The sequence below is a fragment of the Monodelphis domestica genome, chromosome X (genome assembly GCF_027887165.1).
Source record: "Monodelphis domestica isolate mMonDom1 chromosome X, mMonDom1.pri, whole genome shotgun sequence".
NCBI lineage: Eukaryota > Metazoa > Chordata > Mammalia > Didelphimorphia > Didelphidae > Monodelphis > Monodelphis domestica.
In genome coordinates, this window is record NC_077235.1 from 76405096 (window position 1) to 76415714 (window position 10619).

Consider the following 10619-nt stretch of genomic DNA (forward strand, 5'->3'; position numbering starts at 1 on the left):
CTGCTTTCCAAATAAAACAGAAATGCCTCAGATGGACATTGAAATTCCTGCACAACTTAAAAAGAACCCTGTTATCTTCTGCTTTGGAACCACAGAAGAACAGTGAGGGCTAGACAATGGGGATTCAGTGACTTGTCCAGGCCAGATGTCACTATTGAACCCAGGACTTGCCATCTCTGGGCCTGGCTTTCTAGCCACCTCTTTCTAGCCTCATCACGTGTTGGTCCATGATATGAGCGTAGGATCCCGGATTTCAACCAGCTTCCAGTGTGTCTCGCCCCTCCACCACTGGCCGGTTCAGTTGGTATCCATTCGCCATCTAATCACCTAATGCCGTTTACACGCGTGGGGGTGGGGGTGGGGGGTTCTGGGTAAGACTGTAAACTCCTCGAGGGCAGGGCTAGTTCCTTTTTTGGTCCGGGTAGCCCAAGGACCCGCCACCCAGTAGCCGCTTTCTAGGTGTTTATTTGTTCTTTGGCCGGAAGAGGGAGAAGGCGGCGGAGGAGAAACAAAGAGAGCCTCCAAATCGGGATTTTAGAAAGGAACGTGTGATGGGGCGGGAGTGCGCTTCCGCTCCTTGGGGGTCACCTGGCAGCTTGACGACCGTTCGGTGGCATGACCGGAGAGGAGATTCCTGCTCAGGTAGGAATCGGAAGGTGCCTCCCGGCTCGGGGATGCGGGGCGTCAGGAAGTTTCCAGCCTGCTGGGAGGCGCGGGGAGCGTCTGGCCCGGGGATTAACCCTGGAGGGAGCTCCAGGCCAATTGCCCCCTCCCCTGGACTCTTCCAGAGTCGGGATGGGGGTGGGGGCCGGCCGACGCGGAAATCTTGGGCCGCTTGGCCGATCCCCCCCCCCCAGCCCCCAAGTCAGAGCGAGAGAACGGGCTCGAGGCAGCCCCAAAGCCCAGAAGAAGGGGGAGGGAGGGGGAGCATGGTTTGTGTCGAAGAGACTGGGGCCCCAGCCAACGTCAGCACAGGACCGAGTCAAACAGCCCATTCTCTGAGCAGGGCTAATCCCCGAGGAAACGGCCAGAAAGATGAGTGGGCAGCAACAGCTGGATGTGGCCAGGAGCACATCTGGCCTGGAACATGTGTTGTCTTCTGGTCCTCACCTCCCCTCTCCCCCCTCCCTGGGGCTCGCCGGATTCCAGGCGGCTGCTGAGAGCATTGTCCTGGGGCGGGGGGGGGGGGGGGGAAGGAGCCGAAATGGGGGCTCTGTTGTTCCAAATTTCCAGTCTTGTGAATTGGCCCAGAGCCTGACCACCTAACTTCCTGTTTTCCCCCCAGCCGCCTCTCCCCCTCCCTGTGCTCAGGCCTGGAGCCGAGCCTGAGAAGGAAGGAGGGGCAGAGAAGTTGGCCCCGGGCTGGCCATCCTCTGCTTCCCCACCAGGGGCGGGGGTGAAGTCTGCAAACCTAATGAGGGGGAGAACCCGTGTAGCCCCTGCATCTGCAGCCACCAGAGGCCCCGGGCTCATTCCTGCCTGGACACACCAAGAGAGGAGAGCTCCCGAGGAACTCCCCGTCCCCCCGCCAGCGCCCCCAGCCCCTGGCCCCAGCCAGCGGAGCTCTTCGGCTGAGGAGCCCTAGCCTAGGCACACGGTAGGGAGCAGCAGGGTGGAGGGAGCCGGGCAGGGGCGGGAGGAAGCAGGTCCCCTCGCGGGGCCGGAGGACCCGGACTGGACTTCGGGGCTGGTAAGCGCGAGGCTTATCTGCAAGAGCACGTTAACCTCCTCTTTGTTGTCCGCTCCGGCTCCCCGGCACAGCGAGCTCAGTTCTGCTCAGGCATAACCAGAGGGAACCCGGAGACTCTGGGGTCAGAAGACTGGCTCTGCCGCCGCCCATTGGGTGACCTTGGTGGGACAAGGTGCCTAAACAAGCCCTCCCCCAGCCCAAGTTCCTCCAAATGATTTCGGGGGACCCGTGGCTGGATTCGAATTCTGCTCCTGCCAGCTGGGTGCGCTCAACAAGTTCCTTCCCCTCTGGGCGCCTCAGTTTTCTCTTCTGTCAAGCCTAGGCGGGGATGATTTCTAGGATCCCATCTTGCACTAAACTTCTCTGACCCCTCGGCCTCCTCCACACTCCACCCTTCCTGGGCTTCCCCCTCTGTGGCTAGAACCACGCGGCTGATCCTGCCTGCCTGCCTGCGCAAGGAAGGGTGCTGGTGTCAGCGCAGGAGCCCAGCAGCCGGGCTCAAGCGCTCCTTCCACCCACCCAAAGCCTTGGCACTCTCGGCCTAGCGCTTGCCCGACCCCCCCACCCCCACCCCCACCCCACCCCCGCTCGAGCATTTGGACTTGCTTCCTATTGAGCAATTGGGGAGGGGGAAGGGAGGGATCTTCCTACACCCCGATGCGGCCCCCCCCAACATATAGCTCTCGTCCCCCTGACCGCACCCTTGGCACAGACTGATGCCCAGTTCTTGGAGACTCAACGGGAGGCTCCTGGAGCGCCCCCAGATCCCAGGCTCCCAGGGATGCTGAGGGATGCGATCTGCTCTCCCATTTCCCATCTGCCCAACGGGAGGTGAGCCGGCTGACATCAGCCTGACCTCCTCCAGCCCCGATGGTCCCACTTCTAAGGTAGCTTCCTGCCCAGTGCTTGGTCCTAAAGACTTCCCAGCACCAACTAAGATCTCTTCCATCGCTGGCATTTCGCCTTCTCATTCTCGGCCCCTGAGTTCTGGTTCTCGGTGTTTTCAGACTTGCCATGTTCTGGGCTCTCTCTCAGCTGGAACATTCTGTGTTCCAAGGACCCTCTCGGTTCTAAGTTCTCTTTCAGCTCTAGTATTTTGTATTCTGAGCTTCTTCCCAGCTCCAGTGTTCTCCACTGTGTGGTTTCTTATCCTTTGGGGCTCAGCTCAAGGTGGCACGCCAGTGAGCCCCAAATCCTCTTTTCACTTGGAAAACTCCGGGCTTTCCCGGGTTCCCTATTCTGAGCACTCTTGGGCAGGCTCGCTTTTCCCCTGCAGCTCCCTAGCTAAGAGCCTGGGCTTATGTTCGCTTCCCCCCCTCCGTGGGCCGAGTTTGCTCCCCTCCACGAAGGGTCTGGACTACCTGCCCGCCCCCAGGGGTCTTTGTGAAGGGAGCTCTTTGTAAAGCCTTTCAAAGGCTCTCCACCGCTCAGTATCCTTCCGCAGTGACCCTCCCCACCCCATAAATTGTATGGTGCTAACAAGCATTCCCGGACCTCTCCAATCAGACTCCCAGCTGTTCTCGCCCACTTTTTGCCTTCCAGGAGCCCAGGCCAGGGCTGGTGCCTTCCCTCCAAGAAAGGGTCCACCATGTAGGCTCACGTGGCCATGCTCCCTTGGGAATCCCCCCCCTGGCCTCTGGCCCAGATCTGCCCCAAAGTGGAGTTCACAGATTGTTGGAGGGAATTTAGAACAAAGAAAGACCTGGAAGGGAGCTGAGAACATAGAATAGCAGAGTTCCAAGACAGCTTAGAACATAGAAGCTTAGAACAAGCAGGATTCTTAGAACATGCAGGAATGAACTGGAAAGCATTTATTTAAAAAAACTATTAGAAAAGAAATCATTTACTAGATGTGAGTTACTATGTACCAGTGTAAAAGCAAGGATAGTCCTCGTGCTCCAGAAGTGATGCACAAAGGGAAATGGAGGGCCATTTTGGTTTGGGAGGTTACAGGAGAGGCAAGTGAGTCTAAGGGAGAGTAAGTGAATTGACATGCCCCATCCAGGAACAGTAGTAGAGTTGGTTTGTAGTTTATGTTTCCTTGTTACAGAGTTGGGGGGAGGGGAGTGGGTGGGAAAGGGATGGTGGGAAGGGAGGGAAGCTCCCTTTAGTATGTTGAAAAGGAAACTGAGGTGAAGATAACACTGGCAATACATGGCTGAGGCAGAATTTGAATCTGGTTTCCTGACTTTAATCCCGGGAAATGCCTCTAGAACATTTCTGGCCCTTTCCAACTGACCTCATTTCTGATGCTCAGAGTTGATCCCAGAAGGGTCAGATTTTCTCTTTTGCTGATGCTTGCACCCCAGCATTAAATTCTGGGGAAACTGAAGAAAATGAGATCATGACTCTTGCCAATGTTTCTTCAAGTAGGGTCCATAAACGCCTGAATGGCACTCAATCCACCACATGGGTATGAGACTGCCAGAGCCTGTGCCCAATAGACTTCACCCTCAAAGTACTTTAAGCACTTGAATTGGCTGCTGAACCAGCACTCCTCATTCACATTCTGTCTGTACTTTCCCAGCAATCAACAGCATTCTTGCCGAGGGTCTAAAGGTCCAGACTTGGTGGACTCCATAACAGATGTGGCTTTGGCCCTTCTGCTGGGGGTGGATCCCTTTCTTTCTCCAGATACTCTTCTGAAGAAATTTTCTCCTTCTAGGAGGCTGGTCTCTGACTCTCAGACTTAAGAACCAATCACTTGGGAACTCTGGAACACAGGATCACTGACAAGGTAAAGCCCTAAGGTTGGAAATCTCCCCCCTCAGGATTGCTAGACTCTGACCTGTGCTCAGAAAAAGGGAAGAGAAAAGCGGAAAGAAAGCAGTTAGAAATCTGAGGTCTAGGGACTCCCCTCCCTGACTCATCTGGTCAAGTTAAGGTCACTTGTCACTTGCCATGTGTTTTTCCTGCAAGTCATCACTTTCTGTTCCTGAACACTCCACTATATTCTGGCTTGGAGGCCCAAGGGAGAGAAAGTGACTGAAAAGGGCCAAGCTTGGAGGCCCAAGGGAGAGAAAGTGACTGAAAAGGGCCGAATCTAATCATATAAAAGGCATCTGGATAAATGTAAAGTTTTACATGCGGTTCAAGAAATGAATTTCACAAGTTGATGAATCAGACAACATTAAATTCCTAGGACATCTGAATAAAGCAGGATATGGCCATTATCGAGGATTGCCCAAATGCAGCCAATAGAATTCCCAACTCTTTACAATATAGGTACCAGATATAAGACAACCTTTCTTTCACCCACCACAGAAAATGCAGACGATACAGACAAATTTACCAGAGGGGGTAGCTGGGTGGTTCAATGGATTGAGAGCCAAGCCTAGGGATGGGAGGTCCTGGGTTCAAATCTGGTCTCAGACACGTCCCGACTGAGTGAACCTGGGCAAGTCATTTAACTCCCATTGTCTAGCCCTTGCCTCTTTTCTGTCTCAGAACCAGTTGATTCTAAGATGGAAGGGGAGATGTTTTTGTTTGTTTGTTGTTTTTTTTAAAAAGCCTTAAATCCAGGACATCAAAGGAATAGTTAATGTTCTTCCTGGAGGAGAGAAGGTTGGGTGTGGGAAGGTGAGAGCCATTAGGCTCAGGGGTAGTCATGGGCAGAAGTCACAAAGAAGCATGGGTACTTTTGATGTCATGTAAAACCTTGTAATGATTTGAGCTGTCCCAAAGTGGAATGGGCTGCCTCAGGAGGTAGTGAGTTCCCCCTCATTGGGGAGGTCTTCAAGCAAAGGCCAGATGACCTTTTGTTGGGTCTATTATAGAGATGGCATTCTTTTCTGCTCGTGGGTTAGCCTGCATGGTCACTGAGGTCCCTTTAGATCGAACTTCCCTGTTTTGGTTGGTAAGGGGAAGGGAACCTAGAACAAGAAAGATTAGAGTGGAGAACAAGAACATTACAACTGGAAATAAACCCTTGAAATACAGAATCCAGAGCTGGAAGGGATCTCAGGGGGGCACTGAGTTCAATTCCTTCATTTTATAGCTATGAAATGGATACTGAGGCCCAGAGGAAAGTGACTTGGCTGAGCTCCTAAAGGTAGCACAGTGGCAGATCTAGGACTGGAACCTGGCATAGAGCAGGCCTTCTGAATCCTGGCCCCCTTCACATTTTCATTCTCCTGCCTGAACTATTTCCTTTCTCAGGAACTCTTATTTCCAAGCCTATACCTGGAGACAACTAGAGTAGCAAGGCAGGAAGAGCACGGGTGGACTGGGGAGCCAGGCCAGATCTCTCGTGGACCCAATGCTAACGGGTCACCTCTTCTCATCAGCAGAACCAAGTGGACCCAAGAATCAGGCAGGCGGGTCATGGAGGGCTCAGGCGAGAGGCTGGTCCTCAACGTGGGAGGCGTGCGTTATGAGACGTACCACAGCACTCTTCGGGCCTTCCCTGGCACCCGGCTCTATCAGCTGACAGAGCCACCCATGGGTAGCCCCTTGGCTCGAGAGGTCTTCTTCGACCGTAGCCCCCACCTCTTTGGCTACGTACTGGGCTACTACCGAACGCGCCAGCTGCACTGCCCCCCAGACATATGCCGGGCGGTGCTGGAGGAAGAGCTAGCCTTCTGGGGGCTAGCCGATGCCCCCTTGGCCCCCTGCTGCTGGCTGAAGCTCAGTGGTGGTGACGGACGGGCGGAGGACTTCCATGCCTGGGAGGAGAGTGAGCTGGGTGAAGAACAAGGTCTGCTGGGACCCATCGAGAGCCCCAACTCCACCAGGGCCCAGGGGACCTGGAAACCATGGCTGTGGACTCTGCTTAACCAGCCCTGCTCCTCCTTAGCGGGCAAGGTAATGCTCTGGGCCCCCTGACAGGCTCTGTACCCTTCCCTGGCCTCTGGCCTCCCAGCCCCTGCTCTGAGGGCCATCCCCATGGCCTTGGGGTCAGGCCTCATTCACCAAGCACCGTTCTTCTCTGGGACACACGCATATGATGCTGTGTTATTTAGGGTCATCCTCTGCTCTCAGGCCCTTTCCTGCTCTGACATCCTGTGCGCCCCGCTCCAAGGGCCTCTGTTGGGACCGTCCTATGCTCTGAGGGCCCTCCCAGCTCTAATGTTCGCTCCTCTGTCTCTCCTAATGCCCCTCTAGCTCCACCATTCCATTCCTATGCTCTGATACGCTATGATTCTCTGCTGCTTTCTTTCCAAACCTTTCTAGTGCAAACTGAGCACTGGCCCTAGGTGCTGAAGCAGCCCTTAAGTACAGAAGCCAATGGAGCCAGGTAGAGTGTGTCTGGGAAGGCTCCGCAGAGGCCGGAGCTCTCCCAGCAGGGGCTTGGGGACCCTGGGGGTGGGGGCGGTGCTGGCTGGGAGCCTCCTGACTGGTCCCTTCCCCTCCCACAGTGTGCTGCCCTCCTGTCTATGCTCTTCCTCCTGGGTGTCCTGGTCATCTTCTTCCAAGAAACTTCAGTGCAGCTGGAGTACTTTACGTCCAACTTCCGGCCCCTGGAGCCCTGGGATGGTGAGAAGGATGGCCTGCCTCCACCTCAGGCCCCTACCCCAGGCTTGGTGTACCAGCGAGCCCCCCACCTTCTCTACCTGGAACTGCTGTGCGTGCTGTGGTTCGGAGCTGAGCTGCTGGCTCGAAGCATCTCCTGTCCCAACAAGGTCAAGTTTCTGCGCAGCCCGATGACCCTGGTTGACCTGGCATCCCTCTTCCCTGTGCTGGTGGAGCTGGCTGTGGGCCGGCGAGCTGAGCGCCACCCCCGCCTCTGCTTGGTGCTGGGCGCCCTGCGGGTGCTTTACGTGCTTAAGCTGGGCCGCCTCCTGGGACTGGTGGAGAAGCCACTGGCCCTGCGGGTGCTAGCTCACACACTGCGCTCATCCTGGCGTGAGGCGGGCCTCCTTCTCCTACTCTGGGCTGGAGAGATCTTGCTGTTTGGCTCTCTCTTCCTCTACGGGGAGCTGCTGGGCACTGGCCATGGCCAGGGTCAGAGTGAGGTACACTTTGCTGACATCCTCACCTGTTTCTGGTGGACGGTGATCACCCTCACCACCGTGGGCTATGGGGACATCTACCCCATGTCTGCCTTGGGCCAGGTCACAGCCGCCATCACAGCGATGGCAGGCATGCTGACCAGTGTCCTTCTGGTGCCCATCCTCCTGGTCCGCTTTCAGAGATGCTACGCTGTTGCCCTGGCCCGTCAGAAGCTGAGGCCCAGTGGGACCCTGTGATGGGACAGGCTCCAGGCTCCTCGGGGAGGTGGGATGGGACCCCAGGTGCCTGCCCTGACTATTTCAGTTCCCCAGGGAAAGCTTAACACGGAGGCCACTGGTCCTCCCATCCCTGCCCACCCAACTCTGTGCCGAACGTTGCCAGGTCATCCTGTACCCTTTTCCTGCTTCATAAAACAATCTTATAGCTCCGTTCTGTCCCAAGGCAAACGGGGTCAGGTTCAGGCCCATGGCGCCATTACTAGGGCTTTTGTAGGGGGTGGGGAGGTGTCTATAGCTTGGAGTCATTTGCCCTCTGTTCCCAAACCATCTCATAGTCATAGATTGAGAGCAGGACGAGATCTCGGAGGCCATCGAGTCCACCCCCCTCGTTTTGCAGATGAGGAAACTGAGGCACGCAGAGGTAAAGTGACTTGCTTGGAGTCACACAATCAGTATGTGCCTGAGGTGGAATTTGAACCCGGGTCTTCCTGACTCCAAGTGCAGCGCCTCTATCCATTACACGGAGATGCCTTCATCTTCTGAAAGGGCAGGGCTGGATAGAGGTTGGACCTCCACGGTCCTATGCCCCCTGGCCCCTTCTTCTTAGCCCAGCCTCCAGGTTCTCATCTCTAGATGAAGAGAAGAAACGTGTCAACTCTGTGGACCTACCTGGGTGCTGCTGGCAGAGGTGGAGCTGGAGAAGATGCAGTTCTCAAAGGCTGTCACTAGGTGGTGGTGGCAACACTCATACTCTAAAGTGCTGGGAGGGTGGGAGATGAGGTGACCTGTGCACACAGGATTTAGAGCTAGAAGGACGCTTAGGAACAATGTTGTCTTACCCCATTGTTGGAAAGAGGAAGAAACCAAGGCCTGTAGAAGGGCCTGCCATTTGAAAGCAGGTCCTCGCGTTCCAAATCCAATGCCTCCCACCTTTCTGTTGGGCACTCTGGCAGATTCCCAGCAATTTCTCCTGATCCCCACAATCCCTTTCCCATACCCCTCCAGGGGGGACCAAAAGCCTCCAAATGTTATTGCTTCTGTAGCTGCCTCACCCTTCCCCGGAAGGGGTCAGAGCTTCTGTTAGCAGATTAAATTGTATCATTAGAGCCACCAATATTATTTGCTTCCCCTTCTAGTGCCCCCATTAATACTGGTATCCCCATATGACATTTAAGGAAACTGAGGCTCAGAATGGTCTCACTTCCCATCCATTCTCATGTGCTGATCACTGTGAAAGAGGTAGGGCAGGAGCTAGACCCATTTTCTAGATGATGAAATTGAGGCCTTAGAGAGGGGAAGCATCTCACTCAAAGTCACATGGGAGTGGCAGAGCCAAGGTTAGACCTCAGACCTCAGGAACCCCCAAACTCAAGGCTCCTTCCTCCTATTCGACCACTAGCAACTTGGGTCAACACCAACATGGCCCTTTATGATCTATTGGCAATTAGACCTGCGCAATTAGAATCCACAGCCTGGGTGGATCCTTAAGTAGAAAGAATAGAACACAGGCTGTGGGAGTTTTGAAATCATCACACCTAAACCTCCCACTTTATAGATGGGAAAAAAAACAATCCAGAGAGGGAAACAATCACCCAAGGGTAGATACTAAGTCCCTTTCCTACCCTCTTCCATCTCAGCTTTGTTCCAAGGAGATTCTCCTTTACTCCCGAGCCAACTCTATGGCCTGGCCAACTGGGGTCAATCTTTCTGGTCTCTCAAGAACCATCTGTAGCTCCCTATTGACCTGACATAAACCACGAACTTCTCAGTCAACCTTTGTAGGTTTGTTGCACATTACTGCCCTTCACCAACTACACTAATCGAAGTACCTACCTTATTTGCTATTCTCCAAACTCAGAATTCCATCTCTGGCTTTTGTAGAGGCTAGAGTACACTCCCTCTTCACCTCTGCCTTTTAAAATCCCTAACTCCCTTTCAGGCTCAGCTCTCCTGCCCCCCACTTCCTTTGGGAAGCCAACCATAATCTCCCTAGTTATTGATCTTCTTTTTCAAAGTATTATGTATATGCTTACTCTGCATGTGGTACCACCCCCTTCCCCTGAGTAGAATAGATTGTAAGCCCCTTGAGGGCATTATTTCCTTTCTGTCTTTGTATACTCCGCTTCTAGTGCATTGCACATAGTAAATGCTCAAATAAATGCTTATTGGATTAGATGGGACTGGATTGGATTGGATTGGATGGAGATGGGAGAGGGGACATGTCTTGCCCATAGAGAACCACAGATGCCTGGGAACACAGATCTAGGTGTCAATAGAGTTCTGCTTTATCCCTGCCCACCATGCTGATCCAATTCCCACACAAACCAAGACATCAGGATATCACACTCTCTCGTCATGATTTCATCGGTCTTCTTGAGAAACAAGGACAGACAACGGCCAGCCAATCAATGGTGTGACATGGAAATCACTTTAAAAGACTCAAGTCAGCAGTCAACCTTTTATGGAGTTTTTAATTACAAACAGGAGGAAGAAAGGTATTAGAGATAGAGAGGAGAGAGAGAGAGAGAGAGAGAGACAGAGAGAGACAGAGAGAGACAGAGAGAGACAGAGAGACAGAGAGAGAGAGAGAGAAAGGGGAGAGAAGGGAATAGGGCTTAAATACTCCCTCTGCTTAGGCTGGGCCAAAGGCCCAAGCCCTTAGATAGCTGAGGCAAAGAAAAGAGATCAGTCCCTATCACTCACGTGACCAAAATGGAGAAACAGTCTCAGGGGCCTCCACCTCCAGTCTCCTTCAGAGC

The 10619-nt window shown here is 53.9% G+C and overlaps 1 protein-coding gene across 4 annotated transcripts; it reads left to right on the forward strand.

The window, feature by feature from the left end:
* Positions 1-315: 315 nt before the first annotated feature.
* LOC103099394 (potassium voltage-gated channel subfamily C member 1-like) lies at positions 316-10033 on the forward strand. Of its 4 annotated transcripts, none has more exons than XM_056809568.1 (5): positions 351-642; positions 1286-1597; positions 4356-4427; positions 5977-6493; positions 7048-10033. In XM_056809568.1, exons 4-5 carry the CDS (start codon positions 6014-6016, stop codon positions 7876-7878), a joined length of 1311 nt encoding a protein of 436 aa, XP_056665546.1. In that variant the 5' UTR covers positions 351-642; positions 1286-1597; positions 4356-4427; positions 5977-6013; the 3' UTR covers positions 7879-10033. The 4 variants fall into 4 exon arrangements, with proteins under 4 accessions (XP_016282106.1, XP_056665546.1, XP_056665547.1 ...); XM_056809569.1 differs by having other exon boundaries at positions 413-642; positions 5980-6493; XM_016426620.2 differs by lacking the exon at positions 1286-1597 and having other exon boundaries at positions 316-642; positions 5980-6493.
* The last annotated feature ends 586 nt before the right edge of the window (positions 10034-10619 follow it).

Bases quoted from the DNA above. Each gene is read 5' to 3' on its own strand.
- LOC103099394 (XM_016426620.2), top strand. From the start codon at position 6,014: ATGGAGGGCTCAGGCGAGAGGCTGGTCCTCAACGTGGGAGGCGTGCGT. The intron at 6,494-7,047 runs GTAATGCTCTGG...CCCCTCCCACAG, and splicing joins GCTCCTCCTTAGCGGGCAAG to TGTGCTGCCCTCCTGTCTAT.